General features: G+C 41.7%; 2 protein-coding genes across 3 annotated transcripts; both read left to right on the forward strand.

The window, feature by feature from the left end:
• Positions 1-385: 385 nt before the first annotated feature.
• Positions 386-7,128, forward strand: LOC123483335 (homeobox protein SIX6-like). 2 transcript variants are annotated; one of them, XM_045213138.1, is made up of 3 exons: positions 386-1,185; positions 4,654-4,817; positions 5,365-7,128. In XM_045213138.1, exons 1-3 carry the CDS (start codon positions 763-765, stop codon positions 5,576-5,578), a joined length of 801 nt encoding a protein of 266 aa, XP_045069073.1. In that variant the 5' UTR covers positions 386-762; the 3' UTR covers positions 5,579-7,128. The 2 variants fall into 2 exon arrangements, with proteins under 2 accessions (XP_045069073.1, XP_045069074.1); XM_045213139.1 differs by having other exon boundaries at positions 386-1,170.
• A 1,287-nt stretch (positions 7,129-8,415) lies between these two features.
• Positions 8,416-13,698, forward strand: LOC123483336 (actin-related protein 2-like). Its single transcript, XM_045213140.1, has 9 exons — positions 8,416-8,643; positions 9,768-9,878; positions 10,027-10,185; positions 10,428-10,557; positions 10,741-10,877; positions 11,067-11,216; positions 12,413-12,558; positions 12,944-13,076; positions 13,300-13,698. The coding sequence occupies exons 1-9, from the start codon at positions 8,596-8,598 to the stop codon at positions 13,468-13,470; spliced, it is 1,185 nt and encodes a 394-aa protein (XP_045069075.1). The 5' UTR covers positions 8,416-8,595; the 3' UTR covers positions 13,471-13,698.
• The last annotated feature ends 4,106 nt before the right edge of the window (positions 13,699-17,804 follow it).

Raw genomic sequence — 17,804 nt, forward strand, 5'->3', positions numbered from 1 at the left:
TGGGTGATTTAACTCTTTCCAGGAAAACCAGGCCTAATGGGTCAATTGTTGATTACCCAAATGTTCCTGCGCTCTTCTCTTCTCTTCCCCTCTTCCTCCCTCCCGGTCCCCTGGCCTGAAATGGATTTTGCTCGGCCTGCAGGTTATGCAGATCAGACCAATTAAATATCCTTGTTGTTAGCTTCCCAATCATCCTGACAGTCAATGTATCCCTCAACTAAGCCAAACAATCTGATCAGGTTGTCACCTCTATACACACTACCCCCCAAGTGGCTAATGACCTGCGAGGCGCATAATCCCTTTCAAAACAACTACAACGATGCTAATTGCATCCAGCTATAAATACAGGTTGACTCCTGGCGTTCCTTCTTTATCCTCCTACAACGGCCTGAACTCCTGGAAGCGCATGACCCCGCCACGAATCTTGTCACATACAGTATAGCTCGCCAATACCGGGAAAAGAGAGGAGAAACAACTTACATAAAGAACTCGCTACCAATCAGATTTTGTTTGGGGGCTTTTCCCACTGCAAAACTAGGTCTATATTTGATTCAATTGAACTTTCACATCACTCTGTAGGCGCACTGTGACCGTAGTGCGTAAAAATACACTTCATGCGCGTTTTGCTTAATCACCGGCTCCAGTCTCTTTATTTGAACGCGCACCCGGTAGCTGAAATGATATGACCATTGGCCATGTTCATTTAGCAAATTTAGACTATTTTGTTTGTTAACAGTCTGAGAAGTCTGAGAAGAACAAAATATGTTCCCTCTGCCTATGTTCACCCCGGAGCAAGTGGCTCGGGTGTGCGAGAACCTCGAGGAGACCGGCGACATTGAGCGCCTTGGGCGGTTCTTATGGTCTCTGCCTGCCGCTGTCCCTGGCACCGCCGGGGAGGCACTCAACCGCCACGAGTCAGTGATGCGCGCCAGGGCGCTCGTTGCCTTCCACGGAGGAAACTTCGAGGCGCTTTACCAGATCCTCCAGAGCCACCGCTTTACGCGCGAGTCTCACGCCAAGCTCCAAGATCTGTGGCTGGACGCGCATTACCGCGAGGCGGAGCGGCTCCGGGGCCGTGCCCTGGGACCCGTGGAGAAGTACCGCATCCGCAAGAAGTTCCCCCTGCCTCGCACGATCTGGGATGGCGAGCAGAAGACGCACTGCTTTAAGGTGAGACACCAAGCTGTAAGTAATATTATTTCGTACCAATAGTAGTTAGGCATCTTCGTTATTGATAGGCTACATTTTACGCACTAATTACGCACTTTACCTTCCATAACTATGATGACGCACCTTTCCAAGACCCATTTGACGCACCACCTGGCTATATATTACAGAATAACTTATATCTGTAGCTACTTATATTGAACTCATATCTGTAACCATGAATTTAAATATTTGGATATACTGGGCTGACTCACTGCATGCTAATTTGTAAAATATGTTTTACATTCTTACACTGAAACATTTGAAATTAATTCTGAAGGTCCCATTATGTTACCTTTGCATATCAAGTCCTAATGACATGGACCAGGGATATCGCTTTTTCTCCAGCCCTGATTGCGCTTAACGCAGACTATAAGGTCTGCAAGGTTAGAAATAGTAAATCACTTAATCTCGTTAACCCAGAACAAAAATCTCGCGTAATTTGGTCAGCTGTTATCTTTAGGTAGTCTGTTTACGAGAGATTATACATCACCTAGGCTAATTCTATATAGAAACGAATTTGTGAAATTAAGTTTCCCACAAAGATCCTATTAAATTGTGTTCTAATATGTAATTCTATGGTGCTTTCACCATTCACTGCTTTGAGTTTGATGGCAAACACACGTTTTTCACAAGTGTTAAGACGGACCTTGTCTGTTAGTAATATGTCCGCACATTACTGAGTGACACACTGTAAAAAGTAACTGCCTAACTCATTAAATAAATTGAGTAGTGCTACTCAAACATCTCCAACAGGTCAGTAGAACTCAAATCATAAAAGTGGCACTAACTCATATGTCAATAAGATCTCTTATCACTTGATGTTTTTGAGTACTGTTAACAAATATTAGGTTATTGAGTAAATATAACTTTATTTATTTGTGCTCTGCTAATCTAAAGTTATTTAGTTTTTACAAGTTATGATTATTTCATATTTTAAATTCAATCTAACATTTATTAAATAAGTTGTTCTTACTTGATTCTATTATATTTTATGTCTTTACTTAAAATAATAACGTAGTAGTCAGACATTGATATTTGAGTAAAAAACACTTCATTTATCTGTGTTGTGCTGATATAGAATTATTATGTTTTTGCAAGTTATGAATACTTAATAGTGCCACATGACTCTGTTTTTAGAGGATTGTGGGTAATTGAAATATTTTGGACTTTTACACAATGTTGTATGCATGTTTGAAGAAAGAAAAGTATATATTTTTTCTAAAATAGTATTACGCATTTTGTTGTGCCACGAGGTGTAATTGATCATGATGAACGGATATCAAAACAGTCAGGCAAATTGATGTTTGATAATGAGAGAAGCCATTTCCATCATCAACAAGGTCATGTGCACCACTCTGAATGACAGAGGCTAATGCAGCATCCTGTAATGCTGACAGCTCTTCCTCCAGTTACTGCTAGAGGAATGAGCACTGTGATCAACAATGCCTGCTAATGCGGGTTAAAATGACAAAATCATCACATACATAAAACAATATTAAACATTAAGACACAACCACTGGAAATTACTAATCAGAACTAATTACACTTGAAAAAAAATAGTAAGGAAGGTTAATATTTTAAGTAGAAGGGACCCTATATTTTTATGTTCAGAACAAAAAATATTCACGTTCAAGTAACTTCAATTGTTATAATTCAGAATACATAATGCAATTTAGTGTCAAAAAGTTCATAAAACACAGAAGTATTTACAACTTTAAAAAATAACGATATGGGTGGTAATATCACTTTATTACTTTGAGTATTGAACACTGCAATACTTTGAGTTGGATTACTTGAATGGTTCTAGGCAATGGGTTTCCACCCCAAAATTGAGTTAGCAGAACTAATGACTTTTTACAGTGTTGGTTAGCAATAAATGACTGTCTATACAATCTCATTGCTCAACCATCTCTGGCTCTGCCACTGATCAATATGCATCAGCGTCTTTGTGTGGAATCACAAAACGAATGTGACTTTCATCAACCGGTATGACTCTTAGGCTACAACTCAAAAGACAGAATAGGCTACACAATAAATATGTATTTCGTTTAAAAGTATTCTCAAACTTTTTATTTGGATCTAAATCTCAACATGTAAAGGACATAGGTGAGAAGACATGCCTCTGCTCTTCAACCTTAGCCTGGGTACCAGTCTGTTTGTGCTAACAATCCACTTCTCATATGACACAGAGTACAAGGAGTGGAATGTTAGCACAAAACAGGTCTGGATTTCAGGCTACTTCAACCTGCAGGCAGTAATCCTGGGGTTAAAGAGCACCATACGAGCCTGTTAAACGGGGACTTTGCTGCCATAGGCTAGGGCTATAGTTCATGGGTTGTATACCAAATGGCACCCTATTCCCTATATAGTGCACTGCTTTTTATCCAAACTCTATGGACCATGGTCAATAGGGTTCCATTTGGGACGCAGCCATGGAGAGAGTCAGTCTGCTTAAGCCTTGTGTGTCAGAGACCACCTGCGGCAGTATAAGCTGAGATACATTTTACTCTGGGGTTTCCATCCCACACAGCAGTGAGCAATCACCTAGGCTATGTCCCAAAATGGCACCCTATTCCTTATATAGTGCACTACTTTTGGCCAGCGCCCATAGGGAAAATCCCAGGTAATGATAGGGGAGAAGACAGCACTTCAACCAACTAAACCCAATTAAATGCATATGAAAGCACTTGCATCAGGGCAGGGAATAGGTATTTCAGAACATACAGTATAGCTTCATACAGCATAAAGATTCATGACCGACTGAGTAGCCCTAGACTTAACCCTGGACAGATACACACTTTAAGCATGTCACATTTCCACAGACGGTCCATGGATGTAAAACAACATAAGCCTGTGTGTCACTCTCTGGCCCAGATTGTTGTCTATAAGATTGAAGGGCTAGTGCCTGAGCATTAGGTGAAAGGGCAGAGGCTGAGCACTGACTGTTGCTATAGATAACATATAGGTCAGGGGAGCTTAGTGGATATCCCCACTCCCCAGGTTACATCAGTACTAAGCTTTTCATCCTGAGCCAATTGGCAGTATAACATATTTATGTTGATAATGTGGATTATAATTATTATCCCTTAAATCCTATAATTTCATCCAATTATATGATTATTTGGTTGTAATGTCTTAGGTCTCTAGGAGATCTTCTCTAACCGATATCAATGGAGTAGCCCAGTAAAGATATTACACCAACATACTGTATATGTCATATCCCATTGTGAAAGATAAAAATTAGTTATTAGGAACACTGTTGGTTACATGAAGCAGGGAACTGATAAGAGTGTCTGCTAAATGATGTAAATGTAAATGTAAATATAGTTATTAGGAACACTGTTGGTTACGTGAAGCAGGGAACTGATTGATATAGTTATTAGGAACACTGTTGGTTACATGAAGCAGGGAAGTGACCATTATTGTACGCTTTATGTCTCACAGGAGAGAACTCGCAGCCTGCTCAGAGAGTGGTACCTCCAGGACCCCTACCCAAACCCGTCCAGGAAACGGCACCTGGCCCAGGCCACGGGACTCACGCCCACACAGGTCGGCAACTGGTTCAAGAACCGACGCCAGAGAGACAGGGCCGCATCAGCAAAGAACATGTACGTTAAGACAAGACAGGAAGGCTACTCAGCCGAAACCTTTGAATTTGCCAAACGTATGATATGTTACAAATTCCAATTTGTTGTGGCTAACATTAGCTAGGTGGTTAAGGTTAGGGTTAGGAGTTAGGTTAAAGGGTTAACATTAGGGTTAGGGGAAGGGTTAGTTACATGCTAAGTAGTTGCAAAGTAGCTAAAAAGTAGTAAGTCGTTGAATAGTTGTTAATTACTAAAATGCTAAAGTTATCCGTGATGATATTGGAACACGCAACTTTTGGGTTGCTAGATGTTCGCGTTATACGCTAGACCAACCACCCTACTTTTGTTTTTGCCTTAAGTAACCTTCTGTCTTATGTAACCATACCAAACGTAACATAACATATTATTCTTAGTGTCCTGGATTTATGTTTACTATGTTACGTCTAGCCTATGAGACCAGGCTGAATGCTCTCATTGAGAGAGAGTACCAGTTAGGTACCACTTAAACCAACCATGTATCTCTAAAAACTAAAACAAACTCCTCTCTCTTTCTTCTCTCTTCTCTCAGACTGCAGCAGGACCCCACCCACCTGCCTTCTGGAAGCTCCCCTGAGGGTTCTGTCCAGGAGCATCACGCCCACCACCCCCGTCTGCTGGCCGCCTCCCCCCGTCACCCGGGCAGCCCAGAGGCCAGTGACTGCAGCATGAGCACCGACCACCGGGGCACTGGCACCTCCACCCCAGACAACTCCATCAGCAGCGACAGCGAGTTTGAATCCTGAGGGTCGGGTCGCTGACCACAGCAGGAGAGAGGCTCTCATTGGTTAAATCCTGAAGAGAGAGGCTGTGATCAGTGCTCAGCCAGGAGGCCCGACCCCACAGATATATAGAGACAATAGACACTGTAGAACTACTCTGTCTGTAGCTTGGGATTGGACACTTGGACAGGATGTTCTCTATGAGAGACTTGATATGGACACTTGACGTGGTTGCTAGTGGATGAATAGGGAGGGGTGGGGGGTTGGGGATTGGACCATCTACAAACACATGCACTTAAAATGCACCATCGCACATGACTGTAAGGTACACTGTTACTAAGTACCGTATGACTGAGCGGCTGACTGCTAGAAAGACCCACTACAATTCTCTGTCCTGTATATTTGGACTGGAACGTGGGTAGAAAAAAGTCAGTCAGTCAGCAGCGATAACATATTCTATAAAAGCAATAACTATTCTCAGGCACGTTATTTATAGATATAATATAAACCTACAGAGTCGTAGAGTAATTACTAAGCTTGAATTAGAATGTTATACGTTTTGATACTTAATGGTTTCAACTCATAGGAGGTCTATTTTTGAGTAGTCTATCATTGAGTGCTAGCTTTAATCCCATTTCTTAATTAGCCCTTTACAATGACCACGGCCTTCTGTAGGCTGTTGGTTTCCTACATGATCAGTCGTTGGTGGACACAGAACTGCTTGATTGGATTAGACAGGTCTACATTTCTCTTCATACACGTCACTGCCTTAAAAATGAACTATATGGGCATCACAGCCACAATCTTCTAGTTTGGCTAACATTAGGCACCGTTGCAGACCATAACCGTCCCTAAACAACCTAAAAAATTGACTCGAGACAATCTTGTAATGCATGGAAAAGACATCACACATCACTATACATTTCATATAGATGGTTTAAATGTTTTCCTGTATTATGACAATGTAACTACTGTATAACAATGCTGATGTGTATCCAAAACATCTCCATTATAATATTACCCAATTCAAACCTGTTATATCCTTTTAGACTGTTGTATGAGGCATCATTCAGTGTGGAATCCTCTGCGCAGCTCTCACTAGAGATGTCCTTACATGAATTGCCTGTCCGAGTAAAACAAAGGAAATGGAATAAAAAGGAAATGAAAGCAAGACTGATAAGTAAGGGAGATAAAGTGAAGCACAACTTGGTCTTAACTCATTGATGTGCCTATAAACGTTTGAGAACTGAATGACCTGTTTAACATGACAGTGTCGTCTTTATATAGGCCTACCCATATACATATCACCGTACAATACATCGTCATGGGATTCATTCATAGAAAAATAAGTATTTTGTAAAAATGTGTCTGATGTATGCATTTGGAATAAATTAAACTATTTTTATCCAAACCTGTTTAAGTCTGTGAACAACGGGTCCACAAGTGTTTCAGGTGAAAAGGCGTGAACGTTGGATATGGTGAAAGAGGATGGAAGCATATTATTTGTTTGTATAGGAGGGGGCTCATATGTAAAAGCATTGTATTTTCTGACAAATCATTCGCTAAACCCTAAACCTCATCTAAATCTTATAATGAATAATGTGGCAATTGAGGAGACTAAACTGCTTGGTGTAACTCTAGATTGTAGACTGACATGGTCAAAACATATTGATGCAACGGTTACCAAGATGGGGAGAGGTCTGTCCCTGATAAAGCACTACTCTGCTTTCTTGACATCACAATCAACCAATCAAGTCCTAGTTTTATCACACCTGGACTACTGCCCAGTTCTATGGTCAAATGCTGCAAAGAAGGACATAACCCTAACCCACACAAATTACAGTTGGCCTAGAACAGAGCAGCACAGCTGGCCCTTAAATGTACACAGAGGGCTAATATCAAGAACATGCATGTCAATCTCTCCTGGCTCAAAGTACTGTAGAGGAGAGATTGACTTCATCACTACATGCCTTTGTGAGAGGTATTGACATGTTGTAAGCACCGAGCTGTTTGTTCAAACGACTAGCACACAGCTCATACATACCCCACAAGACTTCTTCACAGTCCCCAAGTCCAGAACAGAGGCTAGGAGACGCACAGTACTATATAGAGCCATGACTACATGGAACTCGCTTCCACATCAAGTAACTAAAGCGAGCAGTAAAATCTGATTTATAAAAAAAAGACACCTCACGGAACAACATGGACTGTGAAGACACACGCACACAAAACACACACACACACACACACACACACACACACACACACACACACACACACACACACACACACACACACACACACACACACACACACACACACACACACACACACACACACACACACACACACACACACACACACACACACACACACACACACACACACACACACACACACACACTCTACAATCACCCACACATTGTAATGTTGTACATTTTATATTGTAAATGTGTAATATTAGAGCAATATCTATTTGCATAATGCACACTATCTTGTATGATGTATTGTTTTATTATGATGAATTGTTATAACCTTGGTTGGACCCAAGGAAGAGTAGCTGCTGCTGCTAATGGGGATCCTAATAAAATACTAAATGCTAAATATGTGCTGGTTTCTAAAGGCTTACCTCAAACTGCATAATTCTCTGACTTTTTCATTGAAGAAAGAAAGTGAAGTGTGAATCAGACAATGTATAATTGAACTAATAAGAGTTTGTTTTATCACCACCGATTTAACTAATAAGAGCTGTTTTGACACAACCGACTGACTCTACAGTGTAGACATTTGGACACATAGCCTTCCCGTACGCCCAGTCGGCGTCACCCCCTTCCCCCTGTTATTTTGACCCCGCCCACATTTCTAATTACTGAAGGAAGAGGAATACAGCTGCTGTAGCTCCTATATGCATTTTGCATTAATATTTTCCGCATGTTTTGAAAGCAATTAAAACGTGTTGCTTAATTGGATTAGCCCACCTGAGAGCCCCGACTGGAGAGAACAGATAGAGATCCTCTCCTCTCCAGCAGCATCAGTGGACCATGGACAGCGAGGGTAGAAAAGTTGTTGTCTGTGACAATGGCACAGGGGTGAGTGAGTGTCGATTAACGTTATTTTAATGACTTCACTAAAAAAATCACTAACCACCGAGTTAAAAAATGATAATACTGACTGTTTATTTAGGATTTGGGAATTAATTATGAGAGTAGGAATATGCATTGGAATTTAACAACCTGCAAGAAGTAATAGACTATATCTTAATCACTTGTATTTGTGTTGATAACAACAGCACAGATTACGTTTCTTTCTAAGCACCCTGCTACAAAGCTGCAACATTTTATTCGTAAAGGAGATAACACAGTGTCTGTCACACAAAACAGTATGATGTCGTAGAAGCCTATGAAGCAGGCTGCTCTCTTTGCGCACTAGGTAGGGGTGTGGGTCTAATTTGAGTGCACATCTGTCTGGACTTGTAGCAGACTCCTTCTCTTATCCACACACACTGCCATACATGGTGGTGATGGCGTGGAGTGAACTGTTATTGGACGGGAACAAGGAAGGAACACAACCAAATAATTGAGATAATTCTCTATTCCCCATTCCTCCTGAGTTCACTTGCACCATATCAATGGCTACTGTCCCGCAAAAGCACACTAGACTCATGAGCAACATGTTAACTGATGACTGTAGGCTAGCGTGCCCTGCCTCAACTTGTGGCTGGTGCTTGGAATGTATTGTACACCTTCAGGCTATGGAATGTGTATTGGCTACATAGACAAGTTAGGACTTTTCAATAAATGGTGTTGTAAGCACACAGGTAAATAGACAGAATTGGCCCAATAAAATGTATAATTTACTATTTCATAATGCATTTTACAGTGTTGTTGCTGACTTGATAAAATTTGACACATCTGCTATTAACGTTGAACTTAAAATATTTTGCAGAAGTTTAGCACAAGAGAAGTGACATTCTCTGTGGTTAAATGTTGGTTTCCACTCAATGCACAAAAACAATGACTTTTTCAGGAGCCTGAACTGTCCCTCACCCCTCATATTGAGGACTATTGAAAGTGTATTGAACATGTATTGAAAGTGTATTGGAATACTATTGAAAGTGTATTAAAAGTGTATTGAAAGACTATTGAAATACTATTGAAAGACTGTTGAAAGTATGCAATACCATCATGTTTCTTTCATATTGGTTCCCATGCAGTTTGTCAAGTGTGGCTTTGCTGGCTCCAACTTCCCAGAGCATATCTTCCCTGCCTTGGTGGGTCGGCCCATCATCCGGTCAAACACCAAAGTCGGAAACATCGAGATTAAGGTGAGGTCATATTTGAGAGGTAGCCTAATATCTTAAAATTGCCACGTCTGTACTCTGTATACATACTTCTGAATGATCAAATGCATCCAAACCAACTCCCTTTTTGACCCCCAACCCTGGCCTCCAACCTCTAACCCCTAACCTCTAGGACCTGATGGTGGGTGATGAGGCCAGTGAGTGTCGCTCCATGCTAGAGGTGTCCTACCCCATGGACAACGGCATGGTGCGCTCCTGGGAAGACATGCTCCATCTGTGGGACCACACCTTTGGCCCCGAGCGCCTCGACATCAGTCCCCCAGACTGCAAGGTCACTATTATTTAATTTTTAATTTTCCTTTAATAACCTTTTTTTATACAGGTTACTGTGATTGAGATAAAATCAAATTTTTGCAAGAGAGACATGGGTATGAAATCCATTTAGTCTCTTAAACGTCTGAAGTTTTAGTAGACTATTATGAAAATGGTTAGTTTAGAAAACACTTTTTACATTTCCCTGCCTTCTGTATATGTTGTAATGTTGGGGATCAATGAAGTTACATTTGATTCAAGGTGCTGCTGACGGAACCGCCCATGAACCCCACTAAGAACCGTGAGAAGATCGCTGAGGTCATGTTTGAGACCTACCAGTTCCACGGCATCTACGTCGCCATCCAGGCCGTGCTCACACTCTATGCCCAGGGTAAGGGGAGACTAGACCCAAAGACATGGCTCTCCCTATATTATATAATGATATACTGTAGTATAAATGCCTAGACTTTAGCTCGGCGGGCTAACACAGTCTTGTAGGGCGCTGGTTCAAACCCACAGTCACTTTCATACTGTCTGTTATGTGACCCTGTGTGTCCTGCCCTGTCCTGTCTAGGTTTGTTGACAGGCGTGGTTGTGGATTCGGGGGACGGGGTGACCCATATATGTCCTGTGTATGAGGGCTACTCTCTACCCCACCTCACACGCAGGCTGGACATCGCAGGACGTGACATCACGCGCTACCTCATCAAGGTGTGTTACAACGTATATTATCATCCTGTCACCTTATGAAGAAAACGATGCTTTTCTGTCCCTTGTGTCAATCATAATCAATGCAAAATTCTTTAAAATTGACAGTTGAATTAGTTTTTCGTTATGTATGGTCCTAGAAGAACTGTTTATATATTTATGTTCATCTACATCACCTCTGATCCCTCTCAGTTGCTGTTGCTGCGTGGCTATGCCTTCAACCACTCGGCTGACTTTGAGACGGTCCGCATGCTGAAGGAGAAGCTGTGCTACGTGGGATACAACATCGAGCAGGAGCAGAGACTGGCTACAGAGACCACCGTGCTGGTGGAGTCATACATGGTACTGTAGATAACGCCTCGCCTCTCCTCTCATGTCAATCAGAGAGAATGTTCATTATTATTTATTAGGGCTGTCAAAAATAGCGCGTTAACGACGTTAATTAGTTGTTTGCTGTTAATTACGTCAATTTTTTTAACGCATTTCACGCATGCGCAGTGTGACAAATTATTCAGGTCAGGAAAGTGGTTGGGAGCTAGAGGCGAGATGGAGCAAGGTGAGCAAAGTGGGCCTATTGACGGATTCAAATATAAAAAGAATGATGATGGTACAGTTAACAAGTACAAGGTTATTTGCAAGATTTGTAAGAAGGAGTTTCAATTTCACCGGAGCTGTTCAAGCTTGAAGTACCATGTCAACGCCAAACATGCGTTTGCTGGGCCGTCAGATTCAGCAAGTGGTTTGCGCCAGACCACGCTGAATGTTTGCAGGCAATTAACAAAATCAACCTCAGATAATTTGACCAACACAATAGCAAAATGGATTGCAAAGGATTGTAGACCCATTAGCATTGTAGAAGACTCAGGTTTCCTTGATGTTTTGCAAGTGGCGTCTCAAGACTCATTCTATAAGCCACCGTCAAGAGCCACAGCCAAAGACAAATATTATGGTGTGTAGTATGTTTCAGCTTGATTTAAAACACCATTATTTGGCTGTGTTAATAAACAGACATAATATGAAAATTATGTATCTGTGTCCTGTTATTTATCTTTTGGTATGCATTTCAGAAAAAAAATGGTTAGGATTCAGGTGTAATTGCAAATAGTGATTAATCATGATTAATCCACTGAAAATTCTGATTAATTTGATTAAAATTTTTAATCATTTGACAGCCCTATTATTTATGTATGGTCTCTTAGCCTGGAAAGGCAATCTGTTTCTGTGTTCATAGCAATGTTGCAAAACTCTACAACAGTCTGACACCCAGGGTAACAGATATAAATGTTTAGCCTATAGCTACTATAGCTACACTGTATACCAATCATGACATAAAATGAAATACATCAGAAAAGTAAGTAATATAATAATATACCATTTAATAGACACTTTATCCAAAGCGACTTACAGTCATGCACATTTTTTTTTTAAAGTATGGGTGGTCCTGGGAATTGAACCCAATATCCTGACATTGCAAAGCCATGCTCTACCAACTGAGCTACAGAGAACCACATTATTTACTAACCCTCTCTCTGCTACAGCTACCTGACGGTCGTCAGGTGATGGTGGGAGGGGAGCGGTTCGGAGCCCCAGAGGCCCTCTTCCAGCCCCACCTCATCAACGTAGAGGGAGCAGGCGTGGCTGAACTGCTGTTCAACACCATCCAGGCTGCTGACATAGATCTCAGGTCAGAGATACACCACCCTGCTGCTGGTCTCCACATGGTTTAACAACTACTGTAGCCTCGTCCTGCACTGTGTGGTGCTGTAGCTAACATTTCTATTGTTTGTTTTAATGCCATACAAGTGGAGGAGGCTACACTGTAGGCCCATGCTAGAGTTAGAGATATGTGCAAGAGTTGTTACATAATTGTTCTATATATGTGGATATTACACATAATTAGACACATTACATAGGTGTGTACGAACCCAAGCTATTTTGTTTGATAGCTGTACTAAATATATGAAGCCATGGTATTATAAACCTATGGTTGACCTATTAAATGTAAATTATAACTGTATGCATACACACATACTTTATGTCTGATTCCATATTGTTTCTCCCTCCTGAAGGTCTGACTTGTACAAGCACATTGTTCTGTCAGGAGGCACCACCATGTACCCCGGCCTTCCCTCCAGACTGGAGAGAGAGATCAAACAGCTGTACCTGGAGAAGGTGCTGCAGGGGGACACTGAGAAACTCTCTGTAAGCACACACACATCCGTGGAAGCACACAGACACACACACACACACACACGCGGGGAAACGCACACATGCACGCACATGCACACACATGTATGGACACGGACACACACACACACACTACAATAAGTAAACCTGTGTAATGACAGAAATGGTATTATGTGTTCCTTTATCTTAGTTTACCATATATTTCTCTACCCACTCCCCCTTCCCTCCCTCTCTGCAGAAGTTTAAGATCCGCATTGAGGACCCCCCAAGCCGTAAACACATGGTGTTCATGGGTGGAGCGGTGCTGGCCAACATCATGAAGGACAAGGAGTCCTTCTGGCTGAGCCGGGCTGACTACCTGGAGAAAGGCCTGAGAGTTCTGGACAAACTGGGGTGTGGTGTGAGGTAGAGGTGAAATAGAGGTGGTTAGCTAGGATCACACATGCGCACACACACACACACACAGAGATAAAGTCTGGGGGTGCTGGACAATCTGGGGCGCAGCAATAGATAGAAGTCTGGGAGTCCTGGGTCGTATTCACTAAACTCTAAAAAATGATGGGCTAGGACTCCCGAGTGGCGCAGCGATCTAAGGGGTCACTACAGACCTGGATTTGATCCCAGGCTGTGTCACAGCCGGCAGTGACTGGGAGACCCATGAGGCGGCGCACAATTGGCCCAGCGTTGTCCAGGTTAGGGGAGGGTTTCGCCGGCCGGGATTTCCTTGTCCCATCGCGCTCTAGTGACTCCTTGTGGTGGGCCGGGCACCTGCAAGCTGACTTTGGTCGCCAGCTGGACGGTGTTTCCTCTGATACATTGGTGCGGCTGGCTTCCGGGTTAAGCGAGCAGAGTGTTTCGGAGGACGCGTGGCTCTCGACCTTCGCCTCTCCCGAGTCCGTAGGGGAGTTGCAGCGATGGGACAAGACTGTAACTACCAATTGGGGAGAAAAAGGGGTAAAAGAAAAAGAAATACAAAATGATGGGGTAAAAACAACCCAATTTGGGTTATTTGGTAACTCAGCATCGGTTAAATAGTGGACAGAACACGTTGGGTTATTTTGACCCAGTCAGTTGGGTTGCGTGAATAAACCAACAAGTTGGGTTGTTGGGATTACCCAAACGTGTTAATTTAACCATCATTTGGGTATTTTTTACTCTCATGCTGGGTTGACCTAGCAGCTGGGTCTTTTTGAATATAATCCTTATGTTATTTTCAGGAGGCATGACTTATTAGGGGCGTGTCTTTCAGCTAGCTCTTATTGGCCACCCATGAGAGTAAATGTCATTACTGTTCATTACAGGATGTTAAGTTTACATACTGCAAATGCATTATTATAATTTTTTACACATTCTTCTATAATATTAAGATGATTTATTACATATTATAAATGTATACCACCTTATTGTATCCCAATAATTGGATTTACATAAGCTTTTAGGGAACTCATACACTTCTGTAAGTCACTGTATTTGGTTATTCCAAAATTCATGACATGTTAAAATGTTGTTCAACTTCAAAATAAGAAACAATTCAAACTTTAAATAATCAATCCAACTTAAGTTAATCAACTTCTGTAAGTGTCATTGAAGATACAAAAATGCAACAGAACAGATTAACAGGAATTACATATACTCTCAGGGGTGGCTAAAAATAACTATCTGAATGCCACCTACTAAACTACAGTGGGGAAAAAAAGTATTTAGTCAGCCACCAATTGTGCAAGTTCTCCCACTTAAAAAGATGAGAGAGGCCTGTAATTTTCATCATAGGTACACGTCAACTATGACAGACAAAATTAGAAAAAAAAATCCAGAAAATCACATTGTAGGATTTTTAATGAATTTATTTGCAAATTATGGTGAAAAATAAGTATTTGGTCACCTACAAACAAGCAAGATTTCTGGCGCCTCACAGACCTGTAACTTCTTCTTTAAGAGGCTCCTCTGTCCTCCACTCGTTACCTGTATTAATGGCACCTGTTTGAACTTGTTATCAGTATAAAAGACACCTGTCCACAACCTCAAACAGTCACACTCCAAACTCCACTATGGCCAAGACCAAAGAGCTGTCAAAGGACACCAGAAACAAAATTGTAGACCTGCATCAGGCTGGGAAGACTGAATCTGCAATAGGTAAGCAGCTTGGTTTGAAGAAATCAACTGTGGGAGCAATTATTAGGAAATGGAAGACATACAAGACCACTGATAATCTCCCTCGATCTGGGGCTCCATGCAAGATCTCACCCCGTGGGGTCAAAATGATCACAAGAACGGTGAGCAAAAATCCCAGAACCACACGGGGGGACCTAGTGAATGACATGTAGAGAGCTGGGACCAAAGTAACAAAGCCTACCATCAGTAACACACTACGCCGCCAGGGACTCAAATCCTGCAGTGCCAGTACATGTCCAGGCCCGTCTGAAGTTTGCTAGAGTGCATTTGGATGATCCAGAAGAGGATTGGGAGAATGTCATATGGTCAGATGAAACCAAAATATAACTTTTTGGTAAAAACTCAACTTGTCGTGTTTGGAGGACAAAGAATGCTGAGTTGCATCCAAAGAACACCATACCTACTGTGAAGCATGGGGGTGGAAACATCATGCTTTGGGGCTGTTTTTCTGCAAAGGGACCAGGACGACTGATCCGTGTTAAGGAAAGAATGAATGGGGCCATGTATCGTGAGATTTTGAGTGAAAACCTCCTTCAGCAAGGTCATTGAAGATGAAATGTGGCTGGGTCTTTCAGCATGACAATGATCCCAAACACACCGCCCGGGCAACGAAGGAGTGGCTTCGTAAGAAGCATTTCAAGGTCCTGGAGTGGCCTAGCCAGTCTCCAGATCTCAACCCCATAGAAAATCTTTGGAGGGAGTTGAAAGTCCGTGTTGCCCAGCGACAGCCCCAAAACATCACTGCTCTAGAGGAGATCTGCATGGAGGAATGGGCCAAAATACCAGCAACAGTGTGTGAAAACCTTGTGAAGACTTACAGAAAACGTTTGACCTGTGTCATTGCCAACAAAGGGTATATAACAAAGTATTGAGAAACTTTTGTTATTGACCAAATACTTATTTTCCACCATAATTTGCAAATAAATTCATAAAAAATCCTACAATGTGATTTTCTGGATTTTCTTTTCTCATTTTGTCTGTCATAGTTGGCGTGTACCTATGATGAAAATTACAGGCCTCTCTCATCTTTTTAAGTGGGAGAACTTGCACAATTGGTGGCTGACTAAATACTTTTTTTCCCCACTGTATGCCGCCAGTCTTCCGATCTGACTGGCTGGGGCATATCTAAATAACCCAGCACCAATAACCCAGCAGTTTAAACAACCCAACTAAGTGACCCAACGGCTGCAACCCAGCAGATGGGTCAACAAAACAACCCAGCATTTTTTTGAGTGTAGGCACAAAACGGAAGAAAACAGACTGAAACCGGTTGGTACTATCCGAACTTGTCCGATAAGAAATGCTAATTTTTGTTATGCTACAGTGTGTTCTAATGAATACGACCCTGGATAAACTGGGCCCCCCCCAAAAACAAACTCTTTAAAAAAAATTGTAACATACACTGGATAGGTGCAGTGAAATGTGTTGTTTTACAGGGTCAGCCTTAGTAGTACGGCGCCCCTGGAGCAAATTAGGGTTAAGTGCCTTGCTCAAGGGCACAAACAGATTTTTCACCTTGAGGTAGAAGTAGTCAGCTAGACTGAATAGAAAATGAAGAGAATATGATGGGATGTTACATGCCTTCCTGGATGCTTAGGGACCAGGCATTGCCTGTCTGTATGTTTCATCAGTATCTGTTATAAGTCTGTTGTAAGAGAACAGAATAGTATTTTCATATTCATCACTGTCAACTTCCAAGTTGTTTGTTACTGTCAAGTTGACAGATTATATTGCATACAATACCTCAATTATACAGTACAATACAATTGTAAGGTTTCATATTTTCACCATTTGAATTCTCACTGTGTCAAATTGAAGTTTTTGAAGTAGTCATTGTTTCAAAAGCATATAAAAAGAAATACAACTGACGTTAGCCTGAATGCCAAATTGAATAAAGTGAATGTCATTGTTTTTGATGACTGTATAGCCATTTGTATTTGACAATACCTTTGTGTCTTCAAATAACGTTTTGTGTCACTTATTTTCTGTCATAAATCATTTATGTAAACACATTTGGAAACAAATACACATTTGTTCATTCGGACAGTGGAGAGAATATGATTATTCAAAGGTTTTGTGACAGTTGTGCTTCGATGTACTGGGCAGGGTTGGGGTCAATTCCATTTAAATTCAGGAGATTAATTGAAATTCCAATTCAAGAACAGCAAAACAACGTACACTGAATATGCAAAACATTAAGAACACCTGCTCTTTCCATGACATAGACTGACCAGGTGAATGGTATAGTCCTGTGTGGCTCAGTTGGTAGAGCATGGTGCTAGCAATGCAAGGGTTGTGGGTTTGATTCCCATGGGGGACCAGTATGGAGAATAAATGTATGCACTCAAGACTGTAAGTCATGTAAAAGTAAGTGATGATCACTTGTTAAATCCACTTCCATCAGTGTAGATGAAGGGGAGGACACAGGTTAAAGAAGGATTTTTAAACCTTGAGACATGGATTGTGTATGTGTGCCATTCAGAGGGTGAATGGGCAAGACAAAATATTTAAGTGCCTTTGAACGGGGTATGGTAGTAGGTACCGGGAGGGAGGGGTGCAACTCAATATTAG

Source organism: Coregonus clupeaformis, unplaced genomic scaffold (genome assembly GCF_020615455.1).
Source record: "Coregonus clupeaformis isolate EN_2021a unplaced genomic scaffold, ASM2061545v1 scaf0079, whole genome shotgun sequence".
NCBI classification, from domain to species: Eukaryota; Metazoa; Chordata; class Actinopteri; order Salmoniformes; family Salmonidae; genus Coregonus; species Coregonus clupeaformis.